Source organism: Theobroma cacao, chromosome 5, assembly GCF_000208745.1.
Source record: "Theobroma cacao cultivar B97-61/B2 chromosome 5, Criollo_cocoa_genome_V2, whole genome shotgun sequence".
Taxonomy (NCBI): domain Eukaryota; kingdom Viridiplantae; phylum Streptophyta; class Magnoliopsida; order Malvales; family Malvaceae; genus Theobroma; species Theobroma cacao.
Window position 1 is genome coordinate 34,212,817 of NC_030854.1, and position 17,399 is coordinate 34,230,215.

General features: G+C 34.9%; 1 protein-coding gene across 1 annotated transcript; it reads left to right on the forward strand.

Moving 5' to 3' along the window:
• Nucleotides 342-17,067, forward strand: LOC18599795 (polyribonucleotide nucleotidyltransferase 1, chloroplastic). The gene is made up of 25 exons (XM_018121958.1): nucleotides 342-772; nucleotides 1,335-1,403; nucleotides 1,548-1,654; nucleotides 1,737-1,779; nucleotides 2,589-2,672; nucleotides 3,980-4,044; nucleotides 4,150-4,306; nucleotides 7,253-7,309; nucleotides 8,334-8,447; nucleotides 9,059-9,322; nucleotides 9,443-9,514; nucleotides 10,160-10,273; nucleotides 10,588-10,680; nucleotides 11,763-11,941; nucleotides 12,088-12,271; nucleotides 12,420-12,467; nucleotides 12,662-12,734; nucleotides 13,404-13,477; nucleotides 13,579-13,686; nucleotides 13,770-13,864; nucleotides 14,447-14,510; nucleotides 14,971-15,024; nucleotides 15,129-15,170; nucleotides 15,667-16,144; nucleotides 16,618-17,067. Exons 1-24 carry the CDS (start codon nucleotides 452-454, stop codon nucleotides 16,024-16,026), a joined length of 2,841 nt encoding a protein of 946 aa, XP_017977447.1. The 5' UTR covers nucleotides 342-451; the 3' UTR covers nucleotides 16,027-16,144; nucleotides 16,618-17,067.

Genomic DNA, 17,399 nt, shown 5'->3' on the forward strand with positions numbered 1-17,399 from the left:
AACAATAAATAATATTTTAATTAATGATAATTAGTCAATCGTAAATCATAAAAATTTATTTAATTCAAAATAAAAATATAAAAACTTATTCAAATATAATAAAAGAATCAAAATTTATTTAATTTTTTTAACAATTCACTGACTTTTTTAAAGTTATACCACCTTAAAAAGAGCAAAACTTGCTAATAAAAACCTATTTTTTTATTGGTAATTATTTCACATTCACTTTTATAGATTATAATAACTGGCTCAATAGAAAACCCATAATAGGCAGGAGGCCCATTGAACTGAGATCCATTAAGAGCCCAAACAAGTTCACCTCTCTTTTCCCCCTTACCTTCCGCTCTCTGGCGCGCCTTCGAAACGGATAAACCTTTCCTTTGCTTTCTCTTCCTTCCTCTCCTCTAGGCTCTGAAACTTCAAAATGCCAAAAAAATAAAACAAAATAAAAATGCTAGTAAATCCTAGCGGCGTACAAAGCACGCCGTGCTACTCTCACCCTTCGCATTTCACTTTCTCCAACCGTTGCAAACTGTTTTTATCTCCTAGTTGCCCTCGCTTCCTTAGTTCGAAAAAATCCTCCAAGTTTTGCTCTCTCTCGCTGCTTTTATCGAGAAATGGCGGTGGTGGTAACCGCTTTTCCGTTAGAGCTTTGCTGGAACCGGAAGTTTCCGAGTCCATTGCGGCTGCTGCCGATGGCGCTGGTGGTGGTGATGGTGGTTCCGGTATTCTGCAACCGGTTTCTGTCAAAATTCCGTTTGGAGATAGAGAGGTAAGCTCCGAGAACTTGATATTCTTACTTTTATCATAAAAATATAGTAGTAAATGAAGAACTAAGTAAAAGCAAATGTTAAAAAACGAGATTATAGTTAGTTAAAAAATGAACGAACTGGTAAAATGAAATACAAATTTAAATTAAGTATCATGAAATTTACCATCTACAAAAATTTAATTATTCAAAAGATTTCAGTATATTACCTTTGAAAAGTAATAAGCTATTAGTAAAAGTAACAACTCTGAATGGAACCTTAGCAAATTCAAAGTACATGTGTTTCTATAGGAACTTGATTCTCAAAAGGTTTAGAAAATGAGTGTATGGTATGTAGTTGCTATTGCGAGAGTGGGCAAAAATAAGAAGTTTCTGTTAGAAAATGATTGCAATGGTAAAATTATGCATCTTTTTCTAGCTCAGGTTTTGCACTTTAGGCTAGTTGAAATGCTAGTTTTGTTTTGTGTTGGTCCTTATTGGTTTTCAGAATGATATCATGTGAATACTGAACTCAACCTGATGTTCCTTTAGTTGATTACATAAGTGTTTTTGTTGCTTATTGCAGATTCTGGTTGAGACAGGTCATATAGGGAGGCAAGCTAGTGGTTCTGTAATGGCAACGGATGGAGAAACTGTAAGTGCTGATTTCCTTGGTATGGATGTGTGATGTGTTTCTGTGAAAACACATCAACTTCATTGCATTTAGATTTGTGTAATTGTTATGTGTTTTTCTCATAAAAAAAATGCTAGTGAAGCATTTATTTATTTATTTTTGTAGATTGTATACACATCTGTTTGCTTGTCAGATGTCCCAAGTGAGCCGTCTGATTTTTTTCCCCTTAATGTTAATTATCAAGAACGTTTTTCGGCAGCAGGTCGAACGAGGTGTGCCTTTGTTTGACCCTGATATTTGTTTAATTAATTACTTGAATGAATTTTTGTATCATGCTTACTTCTATTGCTTCAGTGGTGGTTTCTATAAACGAGAAGGGAGGACAAAGGATCATGAGGTACTAGTCACTGCCATCCAAGCATGAGAATTTTTTTTAAATTAGTTGACACACGAAGCATTCTTGGAACTAGGCACCTGCTATCTAATATTTGACTACCATATTGCTATTGCCATTTCATTTCCAGTAAATTTCAGTTTGTACATTAGCATTGGCTCGTGTTGCTAACTGTCCAAGTGTCTGCAACATTGTGCAAATGCTAGGTGCTGAAGAATAGAAGGAGCAGAATCAAATAACTACAAAATATTGTTCATATTCATTTTTCTCTCTGACATCGAATTTTGCTGGCTTTCTCTCCTTTCTTTTATTTTTTTGGCCAAAGGCTTTCTCTTTGTCTAACCAACAAAGATTCATGATATTGGCATCGTTTTTGTGATGATATTAGTCCATTGTCCTATTATTTCATCACTTTTATCATTTTAAATTTCCCCAACAAAAATGTCATTGTTGAAATAGTCAATGTATTTAGTGCTTAAGTTTCTCTTATTACTCTGTAATTGTTACTGTTTAAAAAAGTAAGAGAATCCACTTGGCAAACTATAACTAGTTGACCCCTTTTTGATGTCACGTTTTCCTATTTTGGTTTCCTTAAAATGAGAATTTAATTAAATTTGAAAAAATGATAGGTCGAAGCGGGTAGTTCAATTGGACACAGCACTTTGTGTTTGAGGAGCTATTTTCTTCAATAACTTGCTGAAGGCTGCAGTATTTTTATGTTATTTTATTATATCCACCTCGTCCTGGGTCCCTGATTCAAATGCCTTTGAAGTTGTCATTTATCTATTATTTGTTTACTTTCTTTTGTGTAGGTTCTTATTTGTAGACTGATTGATAGGCCTTTGCGTCCGACTATGCCTAAGGGCTTCTACCACGAAACTCAGTTACTATCTTGGGTAAACCTCATCTCCCCTCTAGAAGGATTTTTTTTTCTCTGTATGATTCTTATCTTCAAAGCTTTGTAGCAGGCTTCTATATGCCTAAAGGGACTTTTATGAAATTTGTATTATGTGATATTGTTTTTTTGGTGAAAATCATTTTTCTAAAATGTGATAATGTGGTGGTTCTTGAAAACATGCTGGTCTAGACAATAAGTTAACTTGTTAATCTAATTAGTTGTTTTGACTCTACTCAATAAGGTTTTAAAGCCTAATCATCATTGTCTAAATAAATCTTTTGCACCATTTAGTGCCATTACCCGAACCTTAGCCAAATGAGAAGTAACCAACCATTTTTTCCTCAATACTTGAGAAAGCTTCATTGTCTTTTTCTGTTTTGACTTCTGTTGAATTTGAAGGAATGCATCCTCCTTCTTGGGTTTTATGCAAAGAGCCTAACCTAGATTCTGACTATTCTATGCTTTGTGATGTTATGATGTTATGATGCTTTGAAATATAGCACAAATTGTTTACTCTAGTGCAAAACCTCTAGAATGTTGTGCATAACTCCCTTTATACAACTTTTAAAGAGTCATTTTTATTTTTCCTTTATGGCAATATTAGCTTGAAATGCCACTCCTCTCATTGAGGAAATACCAATATTAAAAAATATCTATTGTCACTAGAGTGCAATAATATGCACTTTTTATTAAACTGCGTACCTGGTCAAAGGAGAAAATATAATATGGGACTAAGGGATTAGCACAGGGTGTTCAAACACTCACTGATAAGTTACTTCCCTGTTTCCTCTCCTGGATTTTCCTCCATAGAGGATGTTTGCTTTTTCAATACTTAGGCTACCAAATGTGTCTTTCTAGCTAACTAGTCGCTTTAATTATACTTGATAGATGCATGGTGCGCACCATGCCATCGCGCTCTCTACAGGTGCAAAGCAGTTATTCTTGGAATATGTTTGTTATAGTGGATGCCAACGTTGTCTTTATTTATAAATTGTTATACTATGAATAGCATGAGCTTAAAAGGATTATGGATGGTATTTCTCTAGGTGCCTGCATTTTGCGTTAGTATATATTGTAATGTTGGTGCAAAATTAGATAGAGTTAGGGATATTTGTTGCCCATAAAAACAGATTAACTGCTGCAGCTAAATTTGACTGATATTTTATGCATTATTTGCTTGCCCTCTGTTCCTAGTGCTTGATCATTGATGATTTCGATGTAGAATTTGAGGCATAGTTATACCTGACTTATATACACTTTCATTGTTTGGTTTATATCTGAATTGCGCTCATCCTTTACTTTCAGGTTTTGAGTTATGATGGTTTGCACTCACCAGATGCTTTAGCAGTTACTGCAGCCGGATTAGCAGTGTAAGGGTGAAAAAAGTTTTGGCCTTACTTACCTTTGTGGCTTTTGTGACATGTACAGTTATATTTAGAATGTCCTTTTTAAATATATACTCATTAATGCCACAGAGCTCTTTCAGAAGTGCCAAACTCAAAAGCAATAGCAGGAGTGCGAGTAGGTTTGCTTGGTGATAGGTTTGTTGTGAATCCAACAACAAAAGAGATGGAAGACTCAACATTAGACCTATTTTTGGCAGGCACAGATAGTGCTATATTAATGGTTGAGGTTAGCTTTAATCCTATTTCGTTTGTTGTAGGATTTTTTGGATTGTGATGAGCTTCTGTACCACTTACATAGGACATGTGGGTTCTTTTCTACAGGATCTTTTCATTTTTTCCTTTATATTGTTTGTTTGTGGAAATATTTTGATTGGTATATACGCAGTATGTCTGGCTCCATCTAAATTGTCTCCTATGAGCTACGAACTTTACGTCCCTCTTCTTGTTTGAAGTTGGATCCAGTTCTTACTCCCCAATGGACTTTTCAAAATGTTTCAGTTTTATTAAATTGCCATTTTCAGATGTCTCCTTTGATTTTGTCCCATGAATAGAGTATGGCTTATGGTTGAATTGTTATACAGTTGTTGCATCTTCTCATGCATAGTTATTTCATTTGGCATTGCATTAGAGCTTTTTCACAGTCTGAGGAACTGTAACTGAAGATGTTATAAGACAAGTTTGAAGTGGAATAAGAAAGTGAAGAACATGGTTTAAATGTAAACAAAAAAATTTGAGCCTATAACCTGATTTCTTAGATGAAACAGTAGACAGATCAGAAATCTCACAAACAAGAGAGGCAACTGAAATTTAGGACGTGAAAATAATGTGCTCACAAAGACTTGCCCTTTTTTTATTGTTGTCCATCTCTAAAGTTTGGCACTTGGCAGCTGCTTTGAAAGTGCATACAACAAATTTAGGTAAATGTTACTCTTCTTGAAATTTAGGAGTTTCTTGTTGCTGATCCTACACACACGCAAGCATACGTGTCGCACAAGTAATATAATAGTAAGAAAGTATTGTCTCCATAGGGAATTGAATCTAAACTCTTGCTATTTACTAAAATTTAGACCCTAATCTTATCCAAGTAAATCTAATTTTAAAAATGAATTAAAACTGAAATTAAAGTAACAAGCTAAACTAATAAATTAATGCTAGGGAATTTCTAGAAGTTCAGTAATATGGAGCCTAGGACTGTGGAAGTACTCTACTTTTCATTTGGATTTAATTTCGCTCCTTATACTTATATCAATGGGTTGGTTGCTAGCCTAGAGTCGAACTTTATCTACAATTCTCTGTCAAGATATTATAAACATACCTATCTTAAGTAATTTTCCATATGTATATGTAGATTAATTAAGGTAGGTTCACTAAGCTTATACTCTAATCTTGGCTGCGCATGGTAGTTAGGTATATTTCTATCCTAAATACTAATCAAATCACCTACGCTTTAAGTGAAGTGAACACACGCTATTCAAATCCTTGGTCTATTCTAAATTCCTTTTGTCAAGTTGCATTTAGAGACCCAACTCAATCTAATTGTTGATCAAGCAATTAGAAGCAATAAGCATTGATTGAAAGAAACAACACAATGCCCATTAATATTGAGTAAAAGGAAATTAAAGCATCCAAACTACAAGTAGAAATTAACCACAATCCTAGGAATAGAAAGTTAGTTCATCATATTTAATACAAAATCCAATATTTCTAGAAAAATGTTCATTTCTACAATAAAAACGAGAGAGAGATGGAACTAGTGTGAGAAAAGTAAGCTGATGTGGATGATACAGCTACCAAGAAAATCCTTCACTTCTCTTCTCCCTTTCCTCTTTTGTGCAGACCAAATCCCTCACTTTTTTCTATTTTTCTTGAAAAGCTGCTCCAGATCTCCCTTTTCTTTTCCCTAAAAACTCTCTTTTATAACCTTTAAAACTGACCCTCTGATCTGGAAAATCGAAGGGTCCACATTGCTTAACTTGGCACTGCAGCATTAAGTTCACTGCCAAAGGCATTGTTTGTAGTGCTGGACAATGCTGCAGCACTCGAGGTTCTGTTTGGTGAGGGGTTCTGGTTGACTGGGACAGCGCTGCAGTGCTGTGCTTGCTGTTTCCATGCTTTCTTCCTTCAAGCTGCCTAGTGCAGAGCTGCTGCGGTCAGGCTACTTCTAATGTGATTTTGACCATGCTCGGATCAAAACTGGGCGAAGTGATAAACATGAAAGTTATAGCCCTTCCTCTTAGCTTTCCAATGGTTTAAGAATCACATTGATTGGACTTCTGTAGCTTGAGTTATGTCTGAAATACCACTGCATGTTCGGATGAAGTCTGCATCTGGTCAACTTGTGCAATTCCTTGCCACTTGACCCTTTCTGTTTTGAGGACCTTAAAAACGTAGGAGCTAACTCAACCATAGCTAAAAATAGGAATTTTTGCCATACAAATGAACTAAAATAACTTGAAGTAAACTAGCTCAATCATGAGTTAACTAATTAGAGAAAAACTAAGAAAACTACTTAAAACTTTGCCTAAATGCAAACACTTAGCCATTTTATCACTCAAAATATGGCAAAACAGAACTCTATATAATAGAGTTATCAACAGTTTGGCAGTTGGCATCTGCTTTGAAAGTGCATACAACGAATTTAGGTAAATGTTACTCTTCTTGAAATATGTTATTTTTTCCAAGGAATTTCTTGTAATAGGGTCAATTAATGGATAAGTTGCATTTGTGGTTACAACTTGAGTCTAGGAGACTGGAAAAGAGCACTTCCTAGGTCACATTCCATGGCATATCATTCACACACACAAAAGACGCATTGATGTGAGGCTGCCTTATGGGTTTTATTACTTTTATATTTAGTAATGGAGCCCTTGCTTTTGTAAAGTTGAATGCTATGAGGTACCTTGGTCAGAGAAATGGTTGATGCTCAGAGAAGTATTATTTGAGATAAAGCAGCTTGGCCTTGACAAATTTACATATTGCATGTTTTTATCTGAGATCAAAGGCCATTTATCATGTCGCTTTGTTTTCCTGTGTGATTGTTATTTAAGGTTACACATTGTTATTCCAGATTTGATTCTTGATTTGTTCTTTAACTAATACTCTTGACAAGAACTATGCCTTCTAAATTGATGTAATGACAGTCACAGATGTTTGCAAAAATTGTTCATTGCAGGGTTATTGTGATTTTCTACCGGAAGAAAAGTTGCTTGAAGCAGTACAAGTCGGGCAGGTTGTTTTTTATATCTAAGTATGTTGCTTATCTGGTATTTCATTTTTTAAGTCATGAGTTATCACTTTCCTGTCATTTTGAAGAACTCATTTCTATATTGCCCTTTAGAGTTGCTATGTCTTTATGAAATGGCATCAATACACTGCCACTTAATGTAGGGGTGTGCACTATTTGGTCAAATCCAAAAACAGAGAGAGAGAGACAGATAGAAAGAGTGAGAGGCTAAGATTTGAATAGAAGGTATTAAATTCTGAATTTCGGCTCATGTATTGTGAAAGCCCAAAAAAAAAGCCCAAACTGAGTTAAATATTAAAGAAAGATGGAAGACTTGGTTTCTAATCTTATAGCTGATTCGTTTTGGTTTCAGAATACCTTGGTCTGCACTATACCAAACTGTGAACACCCCTAACATGAAATATATCTTGTTTTCTGCATGAGATGCATGCCTCATTCTTATCCTTACATGGTGCTTTCCAAATAAATTACTTTACAGTTCAAAGGCTTGTTCTTTTCTTCCTGTCACTTGGATGTGCATGTTACATTCCAATCTTACAGTTAGTTGGCTTGTCTTGTCATATCTTTATTTATCATCATAATTTTAGAACTTTTATTTAGAAGAAACCATTAAAAATTTTTTGAGGAAGTTTTGTGTTTCATTTTAAACTGATTGTCTGATTCATCCTCGGTTGATTCATAATAGGAAACTCAATAGGAACGTTTGAATAGAATGAGCATTGTGTCTTCACCTTGAACTTTCTTGTCTGGGACATGTTCTAATTTAGAGGAAGAGATTTCACTCACTGGCAGATATACATAAATGCATATGCATTTTCAGCATTCAGTTTTGCATTTACTATATTCTTTTGTGTTTCATTATGCTGAAACATGAGTTGATTAGCATTTTCCCCTCAGAATTTGATATAAAGCATCTTACAAGGTTCACAATAAAACAATTAATATCTATATATTTCTAGATTATTTCTTCTTGATTATAATTAAAAGCCTGTTCATTCACTAATACCAGGATGCAGTGAGAGCAATCTGCACTGCTGTGGACGCTTTGGTCAAGAAGTGTGGGAAACCAAAAATGCTTGATGCAATCAAACTGCCACCTCCTGGGCTTTATAGGCGTGTGGAAGTATGGTTCTTGTGTTCTTTTTTCATTAGCATGCATTGTCTTTTCTTTTTTTTTTTTTTAATTTTTTGAAATAATTTTTACATTTTTTTTTCAGATATAATTCTATTGTTTTTACTAATATGTATGATCTTGTCCGATGATGCTGCACTTATCTTATGCTAGCAAATATTAAATTTCAAAATCAATTGCAGAAGCTAGCATTTATCTGCTTAACAATTGAAACTTTCAAGCAATTATGGGTGATGCAGATGAAGCTGATTATTTAGGGGGCTTAACTGTGATGCATGAAAACTTGGTAGTTAGAACTGGAGAAACCTGTCTTTCAATGTTATGTAGTTATGGCATTTTCAATAGTTCAAAGAGTGCCAGAAATATTTCTCCCAAAAAGGAAGAAAATGAGAGTGAAGGGGAAGTAAATAAGCACTAGAAGTGGAAATTTCCACCTTCTACAGAAGTTTTACAAAACCTATAAAGGGGCCAATATCTGGTGCTTGAAAAAGAGTTGGTGAAAAGTTGCTTTTCATCTGTATTTACCTTTCTTCTTTCTTAATGTAAATTTCGTAATAAAAAATTACATCATGTTAGTGCTAACTATTATTTTCTATGAACAGAAAATTGCCGGCGACGAATTGCATAAAGTGCTGCAAATTAGGAGCAAAATACCAAGAAGAAAGGCCATCTCATTGTTAGAAGAGAATGTTATTAATATACTGACAGAGAAGGGATATATCAGTACAGAAGATAATTCAGGAACTGCTGAAACAATACAAGACTGGCTTGAGGAGGAAGATGAGGATGAGGAAATTGTCGTAGATGGTGAAGTAGATGAAGGTGATGTGCACATAAAGCCTGTTTCTCGAAAATCCACTCCCTTGGTGAGTTGTGTTTGAGATCAATCGGGCATTTCAATTGCTTGTCTTGTAAAATCTCATTAATGTTTGAAGTTGTTTCTTCTGTTATTAAAACATTTTCCATTTCCTGTTGTCCTATCATAGTTTACTGAGGTAGATGTGAAGCTGGTATTTAAGGAGGTTACGTCCAAATTCTTACGAAGACGTATTGTGGAGGTATGAAGGCTTGTTGTCGATGAGAAAATGAAAATTTTGGTTCAAATAACAATTGGTGCAAAATAATAACTTCATCAGTATGTATAATGTTAGAGTTCTACTAAATCCTCATGTCTCCCCAAAATTAATGGAGCAGTGACTCTGAAATTTGAGGGGACAGTGCTTTCCTTTATCCTTGGAGGTTTACATTTCTTCTGTCTTTAGTCTTTCGTTTTCACAATTTTTGAAGTAGTTTGGACATGAAATCAGTGTATATCATGTGAACTAGAAGTTTGTGTTACTCAAACCTATATTTTTTTAGGCCAATTTAGCATTTTCATTGCAAAAGCATTTTTGGCTTAATCTTGCAGATTAAAGATCATATAAGTTATATGATTTCTATTAGCATTTGGAGCTCATGTTGTCTACTAATTTGTTGGTTAAAAAAACTTCATGTTCTCTTGACACCTTCATCAGTGGACAAATCATGTCATATAACACCAATAGTATCTGGTCAGCTAGTTTATGCCTGACTACATTGAGCAAAAGTGAATAACCTCCTTTTTTTGCTTCTTGGGGATAAGTCTTTTTTCAGCCAAACATGATTCCTTCCAAGCACATCCACTTTCTTAACATTTTTTCCCTTTAAAATTACAACTGTCACAGGGAGGAAAAAGAAGTGATGGGAGGTCACCAGAAGGGATACGTTCAATCACATCAAGATGTGGATTGCTTCCAAGAGCGCATGGAAGTGCTCTCTTCACACGTGGAGAAACACAGGTTTGTAGAAGTGGGGTGATCTTGCCGATAAAATGTTTAAATCTGCAGCTATTATCTTTCTGTTACTACATGCATGCTTATCTTTGGGATATGGATAACTCACTAGAAGTGACTTACATCTGCCAGCATATGACAGCTAGTCAAGCTCATTTGATATTTTGAATTCTGGTTTGCTTTGATTAAAGTGTCAGCCGAAAGTAACAATCACTTTCATCATTTCACCTGCTTGTTTCCTGATAGAATTTTGTCCCTTTTTTTCTAACTGTAATGTTTTTATTCCTTATTTTGTTTATTGTCACCCATTTTCCTTTTAGTCACTGGTGGTGGTTACACTTGGTGATAGACAAATGGCACAAAAAGTAGACAATCTAGCGAATGTAGAGGAATTCAAGAGGTTCTATCTTCAGGTCTGTTTTATTCTTTTATTCTTTTCTTCGGTTATCAACTGCAGTTCCTTTATGTATGTACTTGTTTCTTTTCTTATGAGAGTGAACTTGTTGAATTTGCAATTAATCATTGACACCACTCATTCAACATTTTTCTTGAACAGGTACCCTTATTAATATGAGTTTCTATTGATATCGAAGACCATAATCTTCTTTCTTTATCTATTCTGTTTCAAAATGAACCATTCCTTTTGAAAACAAAGAGCAATTAGTCAAGTCTGACAAACTGTTTTTCCAACAAGCTTTATAAGGAGCTCTAGGATCTCTAAATAGTTCTTTGAACAACGAGACATTTATGTACCATTAGCGCTAATTTTGAAACTATTCACTGAAATTCTGTTGTGTTCTTAGCTTCTAAAATAAAATAGTTAATGGAAGATGTACCTGGGAATGCAATGTTGATTGGAACAAGTTTGGGTGTGAGTTAAATATCGATTTACTTCCACACAGGAGTAAAAAACAGGGATGGTAGATAATTTAGGTACTTAGTCATCGTGTCTATGTCATACTGTTCAAGCTGATAATTATTGATCTGCTTTGCAATCCTTTAATGGAATGAAGTGCTTGAATTGTTGAAGATGTAAATGGTATGATGAAATGGATGAAATTTTAATTTACAGTGACAATTTTGCGGACAAGCAATAATTACATGTTGTAAGTTTCTCTTGATATTGATTAAATTATAGAAACCTTTCCCTGGAGAGCCTCCACTGATTTTATTTTGAAAACTACCTGTCTGCCTATTCAGTTCCAAGCACCGGCTGTTGTTATGTTACTGTAGTCAAAGTACAAATACCTGTCTGACTACCTTGCTACCCTGCCATCTGAATAGGGAGAAGTTGTACTCTTGCCCTGTACAGAGCTATGGATGCTTCTCCTATATTTAAAGAAATATCTCTGCTCAAAATCTTTATGAATCTGCTAATAAGAAGTGCTTTTCTAGGATTTAAAACTTTGTATTTTAAGTCAAAAGAAAAAAAAAATCCATCTTTCCCTGAGAGAGACCAGTTAACAATTTGCAATTCTTTATTCTGATATTTCAGTACTCATTTCCTCCATCATGTGTTGGAGAGGTTGGACGAATGGGAGCACCTAGTAGAAGAGAAATTGGACACGGCACTCTTGCAGAGAGAGCTCTTGAGCCTATATTGCCTAGCGAAGATGAATTTCCTTACACCATACGTGTTGAAAGTACCATTACTGAAAGCAATGGCTCGTCAAGGTGGTTTTTTTTTTTTTTTTTAATTTAACAGTGTGTCAAAATGCTTTCATGCACTTTTCTGCAACCAACACCTCTGTTTCCTTTAAGAGCTGCATGTCAAGTGTTTTATTGTGTGATATTAAATATGAGGTTTTGTTGCATAACAGCATGGCATCTGTTTGTGGAGGTTGCTTGGCATTGCAAGATGCTGGTGTTCCACTAAAGTGCTCTATTGCTGGGATAGCAATGGGTATGGTGTTGGACACAAAAGAATTCGGGGGAGATGGTGCACCACTTATTCTTTCTGACATTACTGGATCTGAAGATGCGTCTGGAGATATGGATTTGAAGGTCATCTTCATGGATTTTCATTGTAATTTGTAGTCTAGGTTGTTCAAGTAAAGTTTCTTAGAAGATAAAATATGTTCATGTCCCTCTCAAACTGGTAAGCTAAAGATAAAAATTAAACAAATTACCTTATGAAAAATTTTTGTTGCAGGTTGCTGGAACTGAAGATGGCATAACTGCATTTCAGATGGACATAAAGGTCATTGATCATCTACAAATCTTATCCCTTTATGAATAATGGTCATGTTACCTTTGGTCACAACAAACCCTTTGCACCCTTTGTACTTCAATCTGTCCTTCTAGCCCCACTTACTGATATGTGTTTCCTGCCTTTTGTCAGTTAAACGTGATAACTGTAGATTAAAATAGATGATAATTATTCTTCTCTGACAGGTAGGAGGGATCACCTTACCTGTCATGAAAGAGGCACTCCTACAAGCAAGGGATGGTCGGAGACGTGTTCTTGGTAATGTGCACTAGTATTCTTTCTCTGAACTCTTTAACCTTTATGATTTAATAGTTTGAGCCATTGAATCGTCTATTAAGGGTATGATAAAGAGTAGAACTTCTCATGTGACTTTTATGCATTGAAGGTTGTTGGATGGCACATTGATATGTTTAATTGTATATTCATGTTCCATACAACATGGAGTTGCTTCCTGGCCCCTGTTCTCCTTTCCTATATCTCGTCTCTTATTAAGAATGTCTTACCTTACATTAACTCTCTTTCTTAAAGATTTGCAAGACTGGTATTTGCTATGCGTTCCTAATGAATTGTGCCACAATTACTTCAAATCTGTAGATTATGTATTCTTCAGTCTCAAATGTATGTCAAACAAGCACATGGCCTGAGTTTCTAATCTTGGATGCTGCCACACAACCATCTATTGACTTGTTTTCAAAATGTATTCTTTGTCGAAGATTAATGGAGCATTTGGTTTGCCTATCCGGTAATCAATTGCAGATACATGAGCTTTTTTTTTTTCTTTGGGGTGGACAGTACTGTGTGATTATTGACATCATTTAGCTGTAGAAATGCTATTCTAGAAATTGTAGATATGTTTTTTTTTTGTCCTTTTTTAAATTAATTTGCTCTTTTTTGTTTTGGTCTCTTGTTCTCGATTGAAATATCTAGGTGAGATGTTGAAATGTTCACCTCCTCCCGCAAAAAGTCTCTCTAAGTATGCTCCACTTATTCACATCATGAAGGTCTGTTCATCTTTCAGAGACCCATCCTTTCCTGCTGTTTGTGATAACTGATGGTCTGCAGTGTCTAATGTGTTCCATGTCCTTTATAACTGCATTTTCAGGTTGCTCCTGACAAAGTTAACATTATTATCGGTTCTGGTGGGAAGAAGGTAAAAAGCATTATTGAAGAAACTGGAGTAGAGGCTATTGACACACAAGATGATGGAATTGTAAGATCCTACATGACCTTACCTTTTGTTGAATTGACGTGATTATTTCAGTACACATTGTTTCGTATCTATGTTTTTTACAGGTAAAAATCACTGCAAAGGATTTATCAAGTCTGGAGAAGTCCAAATCCATTATTAGCAATCTGACAATGGTTCCAACTGTTGGTGATATTTACAGGTATCTCTTTCCTTTACCATTTCATTTTTTCCTCTCTCTTCAGATAAACCTGACAACACTGTTAAAATTTCTATCATTATTCTGCAATAAAGATATCCTTAAATTACATAGAGGAGATGTGCACAATGAAGGCTTAAGCATTGTTTCTGTTTGTGAAAGTACATGTGTCTGATTCGTTTGGTGGGCCTTGGAAACTGTTTTCGTGTATCTGGCTTGTTATTGGTGGGGGAAGGGAGGCATGGGAGGGGGGGTTGTCACCTTCTAAATAGTAGCAACATTTATTTACTGACATTTTTTTCCCTCCTATATAACACTTTGGCAAAGCTTACAGATTGTTATGGGGAGTGTAGGGAACTAATTGTTAGTCATGGTTTTGTATGCTTGGGACCATCCTTGAATGTCAGATATCAGTTGCCTCCCAGAAATGACCTACGTAAAAGTCTATGGTGCTACTAATTAATGTAGGCAACAAATTCTAAGTTGTGTTTTCTGTACCTGGAAAGTGTATCCTTTCTTGTTGCACTTGTTGCTTGTTAATATAAAGTTGGGAAAAATTGAGTCTTTGTCCTCTTATTTAATCAGGAACTGTGAGATCAAATCAATTGCTCCATATGGAGTTTTTGTTGAGATAGCTCCAGGGCGTGAGGTATATACTTTTGTCCTATATTCAAATGCACAATTTTTAGCAAAAGCTTGATATTTTAATGTCACTTTGCTTTTGAGTTTTGGTTTTACATATTAAGTTTTAGTCTTCTTTAAGTCATATTTTCATTTTTTTTAATTTCTGTATGTAATTGTTTAGTTGTCACTATTTCTGAGAATTCATAAGATGAGCATGACAACTAATATCAAAGGTTTTTGTTTTTTTGATCAATGCAATATTGTTGGTGATATCATTTGTTGTTGACACAGAATATTTGTGACTCTTCTTATAATTAAAAAATTATATGAATTGAAGCAGTGACTCATTTGAAATATTGAATTAAGTGTTCTCTGGTGTATGAAGTACTGACAGATTTAAACAGGAATGTGTCTGAGATTTCTTAATAATGGAGTATGAGGAAGAAAGAATAGATTCAAATATGTCACAAAATTTGTTTTCTCAGGGACTTTGCCATATTAGTGAGCTGACTTCAGACTGGTTGGCCAAGGCAGAAGATGTAAGCATAGGTTTTTTTTCCCTTCCAATTTCTTTTGCCTCACCTGACAGATGGGTTGATCACCATGAACTTATTATTGTTGTTATCCTTTTGTGCCACTGTAGGCCTTTAAAGTTGGTGATCGTGTTGATGTTAAACTTATTGAGGTAAGCAACTTATTTTGTCTTGTCTACAAGCTTAGATACAGTCATTAACTAAATATGGAAAATGCTGGTTGAATTAAAATTGATTTATCCACGACCAATATCATGCCAGTACATTACTAATCGTCACTTTGTATTGAAACCTTAATATTTCATGCATTTTGGTGCTGGGTTTCTACTGCTTATTATGTTGATGATTATCATATCTTAACTCTCCTACATTTTTCTTTTTGAATCTAAGGTCATCTTGATTGCTATGTTTTAGCCATAATTCCTATTGACATGTTTACACAATACACATCCATTCTACTGGCTTCAGCTATATACTAGTACTAAATAATCCATGAGTTGATAAAAGTGTTCTTGATAAAATAATCTTTCTGTTGATCTTGTAAATCCATTCTAGAGCAAGATTGCGACAGAATTCTCATCCTTCTTTCTCTGCGCTTTTTTCTTTCTTCAAAGAATATCTGTCCATTGATTGTGTCATCTAACGCAGGTTAACGATAAGGGACAACTTCGCCTTAGCCGCCGCGCACTACTTCCTGTTCCTGAAACAAATTCAGAGGAACCTAGTTCGGAGCAGCTCACTGGCCATCAAGCTAAAGTTATTACTGATTCTGGAAAAGCATCTGACAAAAGTACACCTAAAAAGTATGTGAATGTCCCCAAGTCTGATGCTTTAGCTCAAGAGAAGCTTGAACAGCCCAAAGATAAAAGTAGTGGTACAAAAATTTCAAGCTCATCCAAAAGTAGTTCTGCAGAGAATACTCTGCTGCCACGAAAGAAGGTTTTTAAGAGAATAAAGAAGAGCACCAGTAAAGCTGTCACTGGTGTCTCTGGCAAAGATGGAGAGTAGTCAATGATTGATTGGAAGTATTTTTTGCTTATAATATGAGGACAAGAAATTTTTTGATCTCCAATAACCGTGGTGAGGAAGGTGACAGAATAGCTTCCTCACTTAAGAAGAAATAGAGGTATGGCCCACATACTTTCATTTTTTTCTCTCTCTCGATCTCTCTACACATGCATGTGAAGCAGATACAGTTATGAAAAACCCTCTAGAAGAACAGCTTTCTACTCGTGCTGGTTGCAAGTGATTCCCTTACAAGAGCTCTGGTCCTCATCCTGGGTTGACCATGGACTTAGTAGGTACTAATTGGGTAAAGATATTGAATTGCCTATGATGAGGTTGCTCACTAACTGAGTAGGTGACATCAATTATAACTGGAAAAAGGCAAAAAGTGAAAGGCAATGAACATTATCATGTGTAGAATGCCTGGGTTGTCTCAAATGGATATAATGCCACTAGAACTGCAATACTAGTAAATCCACTGGATGAAATGGCTAGTCGATGCACTTTTCTGTTATCTGGATAGGTTTAAATAGCATGCAGATAAACTCTATCATGTACATCTTGTGCGTTGGCTAATGTTTGATTCTTTGACAGGAGGAACATTCATCAGAACAGAACCGGAAGCCTGCACTTGGTTTGTGAAATATGAACTCAGGCGCCGGCAGAACCAAATGACATCTCGCTTCCATATAAAATGTTTATTAAGAAGGCAAGGCAGATAAGCTGGCACAGCTTGATCTCAAAGTTTTGGTGTAGTAAGAACATTTTGCTTGATGCTTAGAAATTTTTGATGTAGTGATTTTATGCTCTACCCCTTCCTTTTTTGTGTGCACAACTTGATTTCTGTCAGCAATGGTCCTTGTATATTTGTAATAGCACCATTGTAGGCCATTGTTGTTCTGTTTGGCCAAACTTTTATGTGCATCTGAAGCTGTGTTCTCATTGTTGACGCCATATTTTTTTTTTTTTCTGTCTTGTGGGATATGATTTAAGAGTGCATCCTTTTATTAAACTTCAAGTTATATTAGAAACATATTGCCCACATCTTTTTAATTATTTATTTATATTCAATTTGAAAAAAGAAGATTCAAATTCTACTCTTTTAAACAGGGAGATCATAAATCAATCAATGAACAAAATACTCTAATGTTATTCTTTATCTTTTAGTTTTAGAAAGAAATTAAGTTGCATTCATATATATAATTGACTAGATCTATTTAGAATTTTTATTAAGTTACATCCATAATTTTAATTATTATGTACGAAATTTTCAAAAAAGAATATTTTTTAGAAGTTAACTATTCTAACATTCCTGACTTAATTTAACTTAAAATTTTTTTTAAGTTTTTGAATTATTTAAAAAATTCATAGATCTT

Excerpts from the sequence above, each read along its gene's own strand:
- LOC18599795 (XM_018121958.1), top strand. The coding sequence starts at position 452 with ATGCTAGTAAATCCTAGCGGCGTACAAAGCACGCCGTGCTACTCTCAC. Across the intron at positions 1,655-1,736 it reads TCGGCAGCAGGTCGAACGAG|TGGTGGTTTCTATAAACGAG; the intron begins GTGTGCCTTTGT and ends CTATTGCTTCAG. Across the intron at positions 15,171-15,666 it reads TTGATGTTAAACTTATTGAG|GTTAACGATAAGGGACAACT; the intron begins GTAAGCAACTTA and ends CATCTAACGCAG.